Genomic DNA, 17942 nt, shown 5'->3' on the forward strand with positions numbered 1-17942 from the left:
CCATTTTGAAAAGAAGGTCGACGACATCCGATCCTCGTTTGCTAAGTCAAACGACACCGCTGGTTCTGCTCACACTGCCCTACCCTATGCTCTGACCTCTTTCTCCCCTCTCTCTCCAGATGAAATCTTGCGTCTTGTGACGGCCGGCCGCCCAACAACCTGCCCGCTTGACCCTATCCCCTCCTCTCTTCTCCAGACCATTTCCGGAGACCTTCTCCCTTACCTCACCTCGCTCATCAACTCATCCCTGACCGCTGGCTACGTCCCTCCCGTCTTCAAGAGAGCGAGAGTTGCACCCCTTCTGAAAAAACCTACACTCGATCCCTCCGATGTCAACAACTACAGACCAGTATCCCTTCTCTCTTTTCTCTCCAAAACTCTTGAGCGTGCCGTCCTTGGCCAGCTCTACCGCTATCTCTCTCAGAATGACCTTCTTGATCCAAATCAGTCAGGTTTCAAGACTAGTCATTCAACTGAGACTGCTCTTCTCTGTATCACGGAGGCGCTCCGCACTGCTAAAGCTAACTCTCTCCCTCTGCTCTCATCCTTCTAGACCTATCGGCTGCCTTCGATACTGTGAACCATCAGATCCTCCTCTCCACCCTCTCCGAGTTGGGCATCTCCGGCGCGGCCCACGCTTGGATTGCGTCCTACCTGACAGGTCGCTCCTACCAGGTGGCGTGGCGAGAATCTGTCTCCTCACCACGCGCTCTCACCACTGGTGTCCCCAGGGCTCTGTTCTAGGCCCTCTCTTATTCTCGCTATACACCAAGTCACTTGGCTCTGTCATAACCTCACATGGTCTCTCCTATCATTGCTATGCAGACGACACACAATTAATCTTCTCCTTTCCCCCTTCTGATGACCAGGTGGCGAATCGCATCTCTGCATGTCTGGCAGACATATCAGTGTGGATGACGGATCACCACCTCAAGCTGAACCTCAGCAAGACGGAGCTCCTCTTCCTCCCGGGGAAGGACTGCCCGTTCCATGATCTCGCCATCACGGTTGACAACTCCATTGTGTCCTCCTCCCAGAGCGCTAAGAACCTTGGCGTGATCCTGGACAACACCCTGACGTTCTCAACTAACATCAAGGCGGTGTCCCGTTCCTGTAGGTTCATGCTCTACAACATCCGCAGAGTACGACCCTGCCTCACACAGGAAGCGGCGCAGGTCCTAATCCAGGCACTTCCCAAGTTCTCTCACGTCACCCCGCTCCTCCGCTCTCTCCACTGGCTTCCAGTTGAAGCTCGCATCCGCTACAAGACCATGGTGCTTGCCTACGGAGCTGTGAGGGGAACGGCACCTCAGTACCTCCAGGCTCTGATCAGGCCCTACACCCAAACAAGGGCACTGCGTTCATCCACCTCTGGCCTGCTCGCCTCCCTACCACTGAGGAAGTACAGTTCCCGCTCAGCCCAGTCAAAACTGTTCGCTGCTCTGGCCCCCCAATGGTGGAACAAACTCCCTCACGACGCCAGGACAGCGGAGTCAATCACCACCTTCCGGAGACACCTGAAACCCCACCTCTTCAAGGAATACCTAGGATACGGTAAGTAAGGGTAAGTAATCCTTCTCACCCCCCCCCCCCAAAAAAGATTTAGATGCAAGTGGCTGTTCCACTGGATGTCATAAGGTGTATGCACCAATTTGTAAGTCGCTCTGGATAAGAGCGTCTGCTAAATGACTTAAATGTAATGTAAATGTCTTCACAATCCCAAAGTCATGAACAGACTATGGGAGGCACACATTACTACATAGAGCCATGGCTACATGGCTCACAAGCTTAGCCTTTTGTTAACAACACTGTCGTCTCAGATTTTCTAAATATTTTTTTCAACCATAGCTACACAAGCATTTGTGTAAGAGTATTGATAGCTAGCATACCATTAAGCCTAGCATTCAGTAGGCAACATTTTCACAAAAACAAGAAAATCAATTTAAATAAAATAATTTACCTTTGAAGAACTTCGGATGTTTTCAATGAGGAGACTTAGATAGCAAATGTTCAGTTTTTCCAAAAATATTATTTGTGTTGGAGAAATCGCTCCGTTTTGTTCATCACGTTTGGCTAAGAAAAAAACCTGAAAATTCAGTCATTACAACGCCAAACTTTTTTCCAAATTAACTCCATAATATCGACAGAAACATGTCAATCCTCGAGGTGTTTTTCACATATCTATTTGATGATAAATCATTCGTGGCAGTTTGGTTTCTCCTCTGAACCAAATGGAAAAATGCACGTAGCTGGAGATTACGCAATAATTGCAACGGAGGACACCAAGCGAGCACCTGGTAAATGTAGTCTCTTATGGTCAATCTTCCAATGATATGCCTACAAATACGTCACAATGCTGCAGACACCTTGGGGAAACGACAGAAAGTGTAGGCTCATTCCTTGCCCATTCACAGACATATAAGGAGACATTGGAACACAGCGCCTCCAAAATCTGGGGCATTTCCTGTTTGAAATTTCATCTTGGTTTCGCCTGTAGCGTCAGTTCTGTGGCACTCACAGATAATATCTTTGCAGTTTTGGTGCTGCTGGACTCCAGAAAGAGTAGTTGCTGCCATGACAGCAGCTAATGGGGATCCTTAATAAATACAAATACAAATGCGTATAAGTGGCAAATGTTTCAGCTCTTTTCCCAGATAAAGCGATTGTTCCTTTTCAGTGCGGGGCAACCCCTGATTGTGCGGTTCCTGAAAGGTGTATGTCGTCTCATATCATGCACATATGGGACTTGGTGGTGGTTTGAAGTCACTGTATGCAGCCACCCTTTTTTAGAAATAGATCTTGCCTCTCCCTAAACAGCAGGAAGCAGATTGCACAGTCAACGTTCCTGCCAGTTCTAGACTATGGTGACACCATTTACAAAATTTTAGCAGTCACTAATCTAAAACCTTTGGATTCTGTCTACAATAGGGCCCTTCGCTTTATCACAGGTAACAATTTTAATACTCCCCACTGCATCCTGTATCAAACAGTTGGCTGATCCTCATTAAAGTCCTGTAGTCCAATTTACATAACTTCACTGGTAAAATATAAAAACAAGAAATATCAAACCTATTCACAAGGTTGGTTCTTTTGAGGTTCCGCAGGTCTCCCCCGAACTAGGTAAATCCGCTTATTGTTTAAAAGCACCTCATTACTGGAACCAGCCCACTCTGGAAATGTAAAATATTAATTGAGTATCTTCTTATTGAGGAATGTAATTGTTTTCCTTGAATATTTGCATTGTGCTGTATTATACTTGTTTTATATTGTATTCAATTTTGTATTTTGTCATGAAATTGTATATGCAGGGCTCCCTTGTGAAAGAGATCCATGTCTAAATGGTGACTCCTACCTCCTACTGGGCAATAGAACCAGCAGATCATCCATCTGTAGGTCTCTGCCAGGGTCTGAAGCCAGATGAAAAGCCTTGAGTAGCATCAAACCGAACACGTACAGTGAGGGAAAAAAGTATTTGATCCCCAGCTGATTTTGTACGTTTGCCCACTGACAAATAAATTATCAGTCTATAATTTTAATGGTATGTTTACTTGAACAGTGAGAGACAGAAAAACAACAACAAAATCCAGAAAAACACATGTCAAAAATGTTAGAAATTGATTTGCATTTTAATGAGGGAAATAAGTATTTGACCCCTCTGCAAAACATGACTTAGTAATTGGTGGCAAAACCCTTGTTGGCAATCACAGAGGACAGAAGTTTCTTGTAGTTGGCCACCGGGTTTGCACACATCTCTGGATGGATTTTGTCCCACTCCTCTTTGCAGATCTTCTCCAAGTCATTAAGGTTTCGAGGCTGACGTTTGGCAACTCGAACCTTCAGCTCCCTCCACAGATTTTCTATGGGATTAAGGTCTGGAGACTGGCTTGGCCACTCCAGGACCTTAATGTGCTTCTTCTTGAGCCACTCCTTTTTTGCCTTGGCCGTGTGTTTTGGGTCATTGTCATGCTGGAATACCCATCCAAGACCCATTTTCAATGCCCTGGCTGAGGGAATGAGGTTCTCACCCAAGATTTGACGGTACATGGCCCCGTCCATCGTCCCTTTGATGCGGTGAAGTTGTCCTGTCCCCTTAGCAGAAAAACACCCCCAAAGCATAATGGGGGGATGGTGGTCTTGGGGTCATAGGCAGCATTCCTCCTCCTCCAAACACGGTGAGTTGAGTTGATGCCAAAGAGCTCCATTTTGGTCTCACTTGACCACAACACTTTCACCCAGTTGTCCTCTGAATCATTCAGATGTTCATTGGCAAACTTCAGACGGGCATGTATATGTGCTTTCTTGAGCAGTGGGACCTTGTGGGCTCTGCAGGATTTCAGTCCTTCACGGAGTAGTGTATTACCAATTGTTTTCTTGGTGACTATGGTCCCAGCTGCCTTGAGATCATTTACAAGATCCTCCCGTATAGTTCTGGGCTGATTCCTCACCGTTCTCATGATCATGGTCTTCTAGCCCATTCCAGCCTTGTGTAGGTCTACAATCTTGTCCCTGACATCCTTGGAGAGCTCTTTGGTCTTGGCCATGGTGGAGAGTTTGGAATCTGATTGATTGATTGCTTCTGTGGACAGGGGTCTTTTATACAGGTAACAAACTGAGATGAATCTCAGCTCGTTACCTGTATAAAAGACACCTGGGAGCCGGAAATATTTCTGATTGAGAGGGGGTCAAATACTTATTTCCCTTATTAAAATGCAAATCAATTTATAACATTTTTGACACGCGTTTTTCTGGATTTTGTTGTTGTTTTCTCACTGTTCAAATAAATCTACCATTAAAATTATAGACTGATCATTTCTTTGTCAGTGGGCAAACGTACAGCAGGGAATCAAATACTTTTTCCCTTACTGTAGCTCACACACAGTCTGAGTGAAATTACTTAAGTTAAAATGCAATTCCAGCACCACAATGAGAAGAGATACACACAAAAGCACAGACACACATACACATGATAAGACACGCACTTTACGTAAACGTGCACATGGATTTTGCATTGTAGATATGTGACAGCAGCGTAGTGGCCTGAGGAAACACAATGTGTTATGAAATGTAATGTCATGCAATATTTTAGATTGTATGTAACTGCCTTAATGTTGCTGGATCCCAGGAAGAATAGCTCCTGCCTTGGCAGCAGCTAATGGGGATCCTTAATAAATAGAAAGAAAAAAAAAGAGATCCAATGTGGTGGTGTGTGTGTGGCAGTTATGGAGCGTGTAGCAATGCTAGTGGATTGTGGTCAGTGTCTTGGTCACTGTTGTGTTATGGTCAGTGTCATGGTCAGTGAACTCACCTTCATAAGTTCCACTCTCTAGCAGGGCTCCACTTTGCTCCAGTTCCATAAAGCGCTCTGTGCTCACAAAGTTATAGTCCACCCCCGGCACCTCTCCCTCCTTTGGCTGCCGGGTGGTACCTACAGAGGGAGAAGAAGATTATTTTAAATTGGTACAGACACTTACATTTGTCTAAACATTTTCCTTTATCCAAACCAGCCATACAAATACACACACAGAGAGGTTGAAGACACAGCGCCTGGAGCAGTTTTAGGGGGAAAAGGGCACAACAGCAGGAGTTGGCATATAGGAATTGATACCAAAAACCCTCCGGTTGCCGGCTCACAGCCCAACAGATTTTTCCTACCAGACTCTGGATGTGAACTGGGAGCCCTCCGGTTGAGCAGGGCAAAGAGAAGAGGTAGACGGGAAGATGGTAGACAGTGAACATTGAGAAGAGGGAAAAGGATAGGAAAAGAGTTGGGTCTAAAGTAATTTCTAAAAGATCATACAAAAAGTTCTCAGGACTCTTTTGTTGCATGAGGAAGTGAATCCAGTTGCAGCACTGGAAGTATTTGTAAAATTATTTATGCCAATTGTTGACAAGCATGCAGCTGTTAGGAAATTAACTGTGAGAACTGTTAGATCCCTCTGGTTTGAAGATTAATTGAAAAATGATTTGTTTAAAATAAGTTATGCAAAATAAGTGGCAAACAAGTCAGGGTGCTTAGTTGATTGGTTGACATACTGTAAATTGACAAATGATGTGACTAAATTTAACAAAAAGAAGAAGAAATAACATTAACAAACTAAGATAAATGACATAGAACACAATGGAAAGTGACTTAGATGATATCATTGACAGTTAATCTCCATAATTAATTGAAGTTCATGAGAAATTTATAACAAAACCTTTTGATACTGAATGTTGTCTTTTTTTTTTTTTTTTTTTTTTGCGTGGGACAGGTGAAAAAACTATACCACCAGGTATGGACCACCTTGATGGGAAACTATTGAGAATGGTAGCAAACTGTATTGCCACCCCTATTTGCTATATATTTAACCAAAGCCTAAAGAGATGAAGAAGAGAAGAGAAGCTAAAGTATTTCCACTGCCTAAAGATAGTAATGCACCCTTTGCTGGCTCTAACAGCCACCAAATCAGTTTGCTGCCCTTTCTTAGTAAACTGATGGAGATAATTGTGTTTTACCAAATACAATGCTATTTGTCAGAGAAAAACTATTGACTTTCATGTAGGGAAGGGTAGTGCTTAATTTGTAAATTGGGAGATGCCTGAGCAAAAAGTGAGCCTGAGAGAAGGGTTACCTTGGGGGCTCTTAGATACCGGAATGCATGAAAAAACAAATAACCTTTATAATAAAGCATTGCATGTGTAACAGTATAACTCCTCCTTTTTCACAGCAACCAGTGATCTGGGTCAACAGCATTAATGTAACAGTATAACTTTAGACCGTCCCCTCGCCCATACCCGGGCGCGAACCAGGGACCCTCTGCACACATCAACAACAGTCACCCGCGAAGCATCGTTACCCATCGCTCCACAAAAGCCACGGCCCTTGCAGAGGTCTCAGAGCAAGTGACGTCACTGATTGAAACGCTACTTAGCGCGAACACCACTAACTAGCTAGCCATTTCACATCCGTTACACATGCATTATGATCGCTTTCGCATACTGGCAGAGAGCAGTAGAGTAGAGGCGCTTGCAGAAATTGTACACATGGGGGAAAGAAATTGTAGCCTAGGGTCTGAGAAAAATTTGGCATTTTATAAACACATTAAATGCAATTCTACATCATTTTGAATCAGCCTTTCTTAAAGTATGGGTCCCGACCCAAAGTGGGTCACTGACCTGTTAATGGTGGGTTGCGACGTGTCAGAGTAAATGTATAATTATTTCATTATTGGAATTGATTTGGCCATGTGCATCTGCGCTCTCTGTTCAGTGCGCTCTCTGCTTAGCAGCAGTCTCTAGTTTCGTAGCTGCATGAGTGGGAGAGGGAGATAGATGCCTGCGTGCTTCATGGATTACTGGATCTTTTTTTCTGCAGTTATCTTGAAGATCACTCAGCGACACACAAAATGCAGCGCTGTCGTTCAGCAGCAGATAATGCCCTGTCTGCCACTGATTTGACATTCCCACTCGCCATCACTCACCGCTCTCATCAAATGGACTCCTGCTAGCTGTCATGAAACGCATATATAGCGATGAGTTTTTCGCTCTTTCATACAATCTTATAATGAGGAGCGCCCACAAAGTGTTTTGTGCAGGGAAGTGCTTAGTAATGAGTCTCAAAATGAACAAATGAATAAAACCAAACATCCACAGCATGGTGGTAAACCCAGAGAGTTATTTCAGAACAAGGCAGAATGCTTCAGGAAACAGGGTTTTGACATTGGAAAAGTAAGTCAGCTAGGCATTGTTGTCATTTTATAACAGGAATAAGGGAGTACTAACTATCATAGTAGTAGTTGTGAGTTTCTCTTTCAAAAAATCCCCTGGCCTTGTACACAGCTAATAGCTAACATTCGCCAAAGCAAGCTAGCTACTGAAAGTAAGCAAGCTAGCTAGTCTAGGTTGGAACTGTTGCTGTTAAAATACATGTATTCATTTTTATTCTTACCTGGAATTAACTGGTTGAAGCAAGACGCTGTTTGAGGCAAACACACTCACACAGTTCTGGGTTGCTCATCTACAGCAGGAAGTGGTATCCTGCTTGACTGAGAAAGCAGTAGATGTTCTGATCCAGCTTGGCACCACATACCTATGCAAGTTAGGGTTCTCAACTCTGAAGTACTTTTTTTTTTTTTACAGAACAGTTTCAAGACCTCAGTCAAAAACATAGCGCAAATAAAAAAACTTCAACCAGCCACACACCTCTGTGTGTGTGTGTTTTGGTCTACATCTGTGTGATGACTCAGTTTATTCCAGTTCAGAATAAAAAAGTATTTATTGTATTTTAACAGCACCAGTTCCAACCTAGACAGATATGTAAGATTGTTTTTAATGGGGGAAAATAAACATGGATAGATATTTATATGGATATTCAATTTCATTGTTATTTGTTTTTGTCTATATTGCATTTGTTTTAGGCACAAGGGCAATTAAATGTACTGATACTTATGTATAGTTGCATATTTTCCTAAGCTTGGGTCCCAGGAAAACACAGAATTTAGAATTTGGGTCCTAGGCTTAAAAAGTTTAAGAACCCCTGATGACTGGATACATCAGCAGAATATGCATGCATAATACCCCACAAAGGTATGACAGTGTAGTTTGACACTGACAAACTGAGAATAAATCAATAAAAACAACCTTGAATTTACCAATAGCCTAGACCTGAGTGTGTAGAGAAACATATTGTACAATATGAGGAGGAAATTATGGTCCTAAAATAGATTTCCAGTCTTACGCTTATGCCAAAAGCTTATCTCTCTCTTACTTTGGAAAACAATGGTGTTTGCTCATAGGCCAATTTGGAAGATGATATATTAGTCAGACAGACAGATTAGTCTTCTCTTTTCAGCAGGATCCATTTGCTTTCTCACCTTGCTTTTCCAGAGAATAACTTCTTCTCTTCTTGTTTTGATGATAAGTATTACTGTAATAAAAGTCCAGATTGTCTGCATAATCAAATAACATTCAGCTCAGACACCCATACATACAGTACTCCACAAGACATGCCACCACGGGTCTCTTCACAGTCCCCATGTCCAAAACGAATTCACGGCAATGCATAGTATTATACAGAGCCATGATCACATAGAACTCCCTTCCATCTCCAATTACTCAAGCAAACAGCAAAATTACCTTAAAAAAAGATTCAACAACATTTTATGGAACAGCAGGGACTGTGAGGGGACACAGTGCCTGGGCTTACCTCCGCTGTACCCGCACCCCACCATACCCCTGTCTGCGCATTATGCCCTGAATATATTCTACCATGCCCAGAAACCTGCTCCTCTGATCCTCTGCCCCCAACGCTCTAGGCGACCAGTTTTGATAGCCTTTAGCCGCACCCTCATACTACTCCTTCTCTGTTCCGCGGGTGATGTGGAGGTAAACCCAGGCCCTGCATGTCCCCAGGGACCCTCATTTGTTGACTTCTGTGATCGAAAAAGCCTTGGTTTTATGCATGTCAACATCAGAAGCCTCCTCCCTAAGTTTGTTTTACTCACTGCTTTAGCACACTCTGCTAACCCTGATATCCTTGCCGTGTCTGAATCCTGGCTCAGGAAGGCCACCAAAAATTCAGAGATTTCCATACCCAACTATAACATCTTCCGTCAAGATAGAACTGCCAAAGGGGGCGGAGTCGCAGTCTACTGCAGAGATAGCCTGCAAAGTAATGTCATACTTTCCAGGTCCATACCCAAACAGTTTGAACTACTAATTTTGAAAATTACTCTCTCCAGAAATAAGTCTCTCACTGTTGCCGCCTGCTACCGACCACCCTCAGCTCCCAGCTGTGCCCTGGACACCATTTGTGAATTGATCGCTCCCCATCTAGCTTCAGAGTTTGTTCTGTTAGGTGACCTAAACTGGGATATGCTTAACACCCCGGCAGTCCTACAATCTAAGCTAGATGCCCTCAATCTCACTCAAATCATCAAGGAACCCACCAGGTACAACCCTAAATCTGTAAACAAGGGCACCCTCATAGACGTTATCCTGACCAACTGGCCCTCCAAATACACCTCCGCTGTCTTCAATCAGGATCTCAGCGATCACTGCCTCATTGCCTGTATCCGCTAACTCGCCCAAGCCTCTCCAGGTTCTCCTTTACCCAAATCCAGATAGCAGATGTTCTGAAAGAGCTGCAAAACCTGGACCCGTACAAATCAGCTGGGCTTGACAATCTGGACCCTCTATTTCTGAAACTATCTGCCGCCATTGTCGCAACCCCTATTACCAGCCTGTTCAACCTCTCTTTCATATCGTCTGAGATCCCCAAGGATTGGAAAGCTGCCGCAGTCATCCCCCTCTTCAAAGGGGGAGACACCCTGGACCCAAACTGTTATAGACCTATATCCATCCTGCCCTGCCTATCTAAGGTCTTCGAAAGCCAAGTCAACAAACAGGTCACTGACCATCTCGAATCCCACCGTACCTTCTCCGCTGTGCAATCTGGTTTCCGAGCCGGTCACGGGTGCACCTCAGCCACACTCAAGGTACTAAACGATATCATAACCGCCATCGATAAAAGACAGTACTGTGCAGCAGTCTTCATCGACCTCGCCAAGGCTTTCGTCTCTGTCAATCACCATATTCTTATCGGCAGACTCAATAGCCTCGCTTTTTCGGATGACTGCCTTGCCTGGTTCACCAATTACTTTGCAGACAGAGTTCAGTGTGTCAAATCGGAGGGCATGCTGTCCGGTCCTCTGGCAGTCTCTATGGGGGTGCCACAGGGTTCAATTCTCGGGCCGACTCTTTTCTCTGTATACATCAATGATGTTGCTCTTGCTGCGGGCGATTCCTGATCCACCTCTACGCAGACGACACCATTCTATATACTTTCGGCCCGTCATTGGACACTGTGCTATCTAACCTCCAAACGAGCTTCAATGCCATACAGCACTCCTTCCGTGGCCTCCCAACTGCTCTTAAACGCGAGTAAAACCAAATGCATGCTTTTCAACCGATCGCTGCCTGCACCCGCATGCCCGACTAGCATCACCACCCTGGATGGTTCCGACCTTGAATATGTGGACATCTATAAGTACCTAGGTGTCTGGCTAGACTGCAAACTCTCCTTCCAGACTCACATCAAACATCTCCAATCGAAAATCAAATCAAGAGTCGGCTTTCTATTCCGCAACAAAGCCTCCTTCACTCACGCCGCCAAGCTTACCCTAGTAAAACTGACTATCCTACCGATCCTCGACTTCGGCGATGTCATCTACAAAATGGCTTCCAACACTCTACTCAGCAAACTGGATGCAGTCTATCACAGTGCCATCCGTTTTGTCACTAAAGTACCTTATACCACCCACCACTGCGACTTGTATGCTCTAGTCGGCTGGCCCTCACTACATATTCGTCGCCAGACCCACTGGCTCCAGGTCATCTACAAGTCCATGCTAGGTAAAGCTCCGCCTTATCTCAGTTCACTGGTCACGATGGCAACACCCATCCGTAGCACGCGCTCCAGCAGGTGTATCTCACTGATCATCCCTAAAGCCAACACCTCATTTGGCCGCCTTTCGTTCCAGTACTCTGCTGCCTGTGACTGGGACGAACTGCAAAAATCGCTGAAGTTGGAGACTTTTATCTCCCTCACCAACTTCAAACATCAGCTATCCGAGCAGCTAACCGATCACTGCAGCTGTACATAGTCTATTGGTAAATAGCCCACCCATTTTCACCTACCTCATTCCCATACTGTTTTTACACTGTTTTTTATTTATTTACTTTTCTGCTCTTTTGCACACCAATATCTCTACCTGTACATGACCATCTGATCATTTATCACTCCAGTGTTAATCTGCATAATTGTATTATTCGCCTACCTCCTCATGCCTTTTGCACACATTGTATATAGACTGCCCATTTTTTTCTACTGTGTTATTGACTTGTTAATTGTTTACTCCATGTGTAACTCTGTGTTGTCTGTTCACACTGCTATGCTTTATCTTGGCCAGGTCGCAGTTGCAAATGAGAACTTGTTCTCAACTAGCCTACCTGGTTAAATAAAGGTGAAATAAAAAAATTAAAAAATAAACACACACAAACACATGCTTTTGTTGTTGTGTTTGTACAATTATTCTAAAACAAATTGTTGTATTGTTTATATATCCTTGTATTTTAGATTTGTGTTGACTGTCCTTGTATATCAGTTTATCTGTGTTTTTTTACTTGTCATGTTGTGTTTTTTTGTGGACTCCAGGAAGAAAAGCTGCTGCTTTGGCAAAAGCTAATGGGGATCTGAATAAACCCCAACAATGGGAATTAGAGGCACAGTAGGTAAAGAGAAGAGAGGATGAGTGACTATTGAGGGACCATAAGGGAGAGTGCAGACAAGAAGAGTAAAAGAGAGAGAGAGAAGAATCAGCGCTTCTCATAATGGTCCAAACCCATTTCATAAATGTATGCTGTTGTCGGACGGATTGGAAAGCCATACGAGAGCATTAGAGCCCCACCCAAGCAGAAGGTTTGAATGGATATGTACAAAGATGTGTTGTGGTGAGCCAAAATCTATGTGAACCCTTCAAAACACTAGGCTTGGGTGTGTGTTGATAAGGTAAAATAAGATAGGGTTAGTTTTTTCAGCTTCCACAGAAATGTTCCAAACAATATACAGAACATTTTGTGTAACGACATTGCTGATTCTCTATGAGCAAATCAATCTGAGGATGATTGTGAAGTTAATAACGAGCTGAATCGATACACAGGCCACTTTAAAAAACCATGACTTACTCACTGCCTACATACCCACTCAAGCATGCACCCACACCGGAAGGCAGGCAAGCACGAATGCACTCACACACCTCTTATTGTGGAAACTACAACCTTGCACAAACAGCACATTATTACCATGCTTCAATTAGCCCTGCTCTAAGCTGTAGAGACTCTGCAGTGTGTGTGTGTTTAGATGATGCTACAGTAGAGAGCGCGATGATTTGTGCTAATGAGAGGCAGTGTTGTTAATGAGTGGCATCTCTACTGAAGCACACTGTAGACTCAAGATTGGTGTTGTTGTTTTTTCTACTCCATTTATCAGCTAAGACAACTATTTTGCTTTCAAGAGAGGGAGGGAGAGTCCACTCACAGTGTTTTCGCAGAACCAAAGCAGACACTGAAAACATCCAAGATTGATTCCACTGTGGGTTGTCTACGCTGTATTTTTCTATCCAATTGATCTAATTGCTTATTAGTGTTCAACAGGGCCATCACCAGAGTTTCATTCCATTCAGGGCGTAGTCTTGAAGACCAGGGTCTGAGGGGTTTGCGGTCAGAGAAAAAAAAGCCTTTTCTAAAATAATTTCCTGAAATTCTACCTTCTCTCAATGGAGACATTACAATAATATTTTTTATACCACACAAAAGCTATTCTGACATTGACATACTGAGATCAATAAAACAAACGACCCATGTTTTTAAATGCAGCCAATAGCATAGGCCAATGAAAAGAGTGGATACATAGATCTTAGGCCTACAATATGAGGAGGAAATTATAGTCACCAACTTTCCAGTGGCACTCACTTATCCAAACAGTTTTTTCCCGCAATTGTATTTTCAAATATTGCAAAATATGTTTTAGCTGCTGGCTGCTGTTCATTGACAGCCACAACTTAACAATCAGCTGTTCGATACTTGCAGCGTGGGTTGCCCAATTACGTGACTCTCGACTAGGTCTATGCAACTGTAATGTGACAAAACACCAATCTGCAGCCATTTATTAAGGAAGACATTTCACACTCTCTGGTGTAGTATTTTCAATTATTTCATTCATTTCTGTAGAGACAGGAGTAATTATTAAATGTCGCAAATGTATTCCAATTCATCTGCAGGACTTTCAACACTCCTTCCTGTGGTGGATGTTTTCATCCATAGGCTGTGCTCTCCCGAAGGCCAAATAATCAACACTTTGTGGTCAGTATCCCCATATGAGGTTATTATTGTGTAGGTAGGCATACTGTTACAATAATATTGTAATAATCTATCAGCAAGTAGGCTAGCATACAATTACAAGATAATAAATTCAGTAAGTCAATAGGCTAGTGTTTCCAGCTATATTGTTTTTGAAACGATGTCAACCTTTTTAACCAACCTTTTTAACCAATAAGAAAATATGTCAAATTACTTGAATAGCCTAAGGGAAAAGTATAAAAATGTGTTTTCACATCAGTAAACTAAGTAACTGAAATGCATCAGAAAAGTGTTGGAAAGTTGAGGAAAACATCAGGGAAGGTCATCAGACAGGCTATAGGTCTAATGTGTGTGTGTGTGTGTGTGTGTGTAGAGAAGACCTGCATTGCTTTAAATTGCTATACTAATGATCATGAGCACTCACCTTAACTTAGCTATCATTTCCCAGCCTTATTGTAACCAAAAATCTGACTTTGATTGATTTATCAGGACGGGTTCCCATGCCTGTCTCAAATCAGCACAATGACGCTGTCCCAATTAAAATTATGCTGGAATTAGGTCTGTCAGTTGACCACACATGGCAATTGCTTTACATGTATTATAACCAGTGGTGTACTGCTGTTATTTTATCTAGCCTACCAGAGCATAATTTTTTATTATTATTAAGTCATAATTTCTGAATGAAAGTTGGTACCAACACGTAACCTAGTATAAAATCATTTTAGGATAGTGTAACATGGGGAAACTAGCCACCCCTAAGAAAAATGTCCAATTTCTGACACAAAAAGGCAAAAAATGGTAAAAAATAAGTTATGTGGATGAAGGCTTAGGCAAACAAACTAGTTATTTCATTAAATATTTGTAGAAAAGGGGCGTTTCCCAAGTACTGGGGTAACTGTCCTCACACTTACCTTAAATGTTACTGCTTTGATAAAAACAGATGGTGTATACAGTACCAGTCAAAAATGTAAAACACACCTACTCATTCCAGGATTTTTCTTTATTTTTACTATTTTCTACATTGTAGAATAATAGTAAAGACATCAACACTATGAAATAACACATATGGAATCATGTAGTTACTAAAAAAGTAGCCACCCACTTGCCTTGATGACAGCTTTGCACACTCTTGGCATTCCCTCAACCAGCTTCATGAGTTAGTCAACAGGAATGCATTTCAATTTGTATTTATTATGGATCCCCATCTGCTACTGCCTAGGCAACGGCAGTCAAGCACCCAATCTAACATTGGCAAGCCAGCTAGCTACTTCCAGACACAAATGAGACCACTGACCATTTTACTCGCCCTAGCAGAGCTGGTTAGGCAGTTTTTGTGTTAACCAGAGTGTTGGTGACTGTAACGGTGCTGCTGGAAACAATTTAATTGCATTTTTCTGCCGACATTTATTGACACCGGCCATATTCAATGTTTAGCGCTCTTCAATTCATTATTCTGAGCTCTGGTACACAGACGAGAATGCTCTGAAATTGGAGAAGATCGCCAGAGCGAATTTACGAAAGAATCCAAATGTCCATTGAGAACGCACAATGACTATACCATTTAGCTAAGCTAAAAATGACGGGAATAATCAAGTCAATAAACGTTGGGTAGTAAGATAGCCTATAGTTAACATACTGTTAAGTTTGATGTGTAACTACTAACGTTAGGTAGCTAGCTAACATCCGGTACATACTGCTGTAATTATATGCTATGTGGTTCGTAACGACAGCATAGCTAACAAATTGTCAGCCAACATAACGTGTAACTTATTTGAAAAGTCATTACTTTATTATATTGAGTAGCAAGCAACCGCGAGGACACACTATCGACTCTGCGGCTTGAGCATGCTTTTGGTGCATAGTCGAAAACGTGCTGGGCTTCGGACTAGAAGGTTGAGGGTTCGAAACCTGCTCCCTGCTTGTTTCATTTGAAGTCGTGCACAATTATCAGTTTATTATTTGGTTTATTTTGCCCATTCATTGTCAGTTAGAGACACAGTAGTGCTATGGGACCCAAAAGAATAATCAGTGCTCTAACTCCCCCCTGGTCGTTAGGGCAAATCTGGTCTGTAATAGGATGGGGGGGGTTCACACCTAGCTGGGCTATGAGACTATTCTTTAGTAAAGGTTGAATATCTATTGTTCAGCTATTAGCCCCCCTCCCCAACTAGCAACAAATGGATGCCTTTTGTCGAGAGCAAAACTTTTTATTTTCAATCAAAAATATTTTTTCTGAAAGCAACTTTTTATTTAAATCAAAAATAATAGTTCTGATAGCAAAAACGAGGCTTCGAAGTAAAAAAAAATTGCAATCAAATATTTGGTAAATAGAGCGCAAAACCTTAAGCATTTCATTCCCAATTTTTTTTCAGAGAACACAACATTTATTTGAACAATTTCGCTATCAACCCCCCTCCATTTTTCCCCCAAAAAATTGTGTCAGTTTGGCTACAACCAATACTGTTCGGTCTTTCTTTCCAGCACAAGGAATTCATAAATACTGTTGAAGTAATATTTACATTTACATTTAAGTCATTTAGCAGACGCTCTTATCCAGAGCGACTTACAAATTGGTGCATTCACCTTATGACATCCAGTGGAACAGTCACTTTACAATAGTGCATCTAAATCTTAAAAGGGGGGTGAGAAGGATTACTTATCCTATCCTAGGTATTCCTTAAAGAGGTGGGGTTTCAGGTGTCTCCGGAAGGTGGTGATTGACTCCGCTGTCCTGGCGTCGTGAGGGAGTTTGTTCCACCATTGGGGGGCCAGAGCAGCGAACAGTTTTGACTGGGCTGAGCGGGAACTGTACTTCCTCAGTGGTAGGGAGGCGAGCAGGCCAGAGGTGGATGAGCGCAGTGCCCTTGTTTGGGTGTAGGGCCTGATCAGAGCCTGGAGGTACTGAGGTGCCTTTCCCCTCACAGCTCCGTAGGCAAGCACCATGGTCTTGTAGCGGATGCGAGCTTCAACTGGAAGCCAGTGGAGAGAGCGGAGGAGTGGGGTCACGTGAGAGAACATTTACATTTACATTTAAGTCATTTAGCAGACGCTCTTATCCAGAGCGACTTACAAATTGGTGCATTCACCTTATGACATCCAGTAGAACAGTCACTTTACAATAGTGCATCTAAATCTTAAAGGGGGGTGAGAAGGATTACTTATCCTATCCTAGGTATTCCTTAAAGAGGTGGGGTTTCAGGTGTCTCCGGAAGGTGATGATTGACTCCGCTGTCCTGGCGTCGTGAGGGAGTTTGTTCCACCATTGGGGGCCAGAGCAGCGAACAGTTTTGACTGGGCTGAGCGGGAACTGTACTTCCTCAGTGGTAGGGAGGCGAGCAGGCCAGAGGTGGATGAACGCAGTGCCCTTGTTTGGGTGTAGGGCCTGATCAGAGCCTGGAGGTACTGAGGTGCCGTTCCCCTCACAGCTCCGTAGGCAAGCACCATGGTCTTGTAGCGGATGCGAGCTTCAACTGGAAGCCAGTGGAGAGAGCGGAGGAGCGGGGTGACGTGAGAGAACTTGGGAAGGTTGAACACCAGACGGGCTGCGGCGTTCTGGATGAGTTGTAGGGGTTTAATGGCACAGGCAGGGAGCCCAGCCAACAGCGAGTTGCAGTAATCCAGACGGGAGATGACAAGTGCCTGGATTAGGACCTGCGCCGCTTCCTGTGTGAGGCAGGGTCGTACTCTGCTGATGTTGTAGAGCATGAACCTACAGGAACGGGCCACCGCCTTGATGTTAGTTGAGAACGACAGGGTGTTGTCCAGGATCACGCCAAGGTTCTTAGCGCTCTGGGAGGAGGACACAATGGAGTTGTCAACCGTGATGGCGAGATCATGGAACGGGCAGTCCTTCTCCGGGAGGAAGAGCAGCTCCGTCTTGCCGAGGTTCAGCTTGAGGTGGTGATCCGTCATCCACACTGATATGTCTGCCAGACATGCAGAGATGCGATTCGCCACCTGGTCATCAGAAGGGGGAAAGGAGAAGATTAATTGTGTGTCGTCTGCATAGCAATGATAGGAGAGACCATGTGAGGTTATGACAGAGC

At 43.6% G+C, this 17942-nt stretch overlaps 1 protein-coding gene across 1 annotated transcript in view; it reads right to left on the reverse strand.

Annotated features, from left to right (window-relative positions):
* The window catches only part of LOC127908494 (membrane-associated guanylate kinase, WW and PDZ domain-containing protein 2-like), a 136257-nt gene that overhangs the window by 32232 nt on the left and 86083 nt on the right, over positions 1–17942 (reverse strand). Inside the window, exon 3 of the mRNA XM_052467060.1 lies at positions 5306–5425. Within this exon, the coding sequence (XP_052323020.1) occupies positions 5306–5354 (49 nt within the window). The 5' untranslated portion in view covers positions 5355–5425. The remainder of the gene's footprint in view (positions 1–5305; positions 5426–17942) is intronic.

This window comes from Oncorhynchus keta, chromosome 17 (assembly GCF_023373465.1).
Source record: "Oncorhynchus keta strain PuntledgeMale-10-30-2019 chromosome 17, Oket_V2, whole genome shotgun sequence".
In the NCBI taxonomy this organism is placed as follows: domain Eukaryota; kingdom Metazoa; phylum Chordata; class Actinopteri; order Salmoniformes; family Salmonidae; genus Oncorhynchus; species Oncorhynchus keta.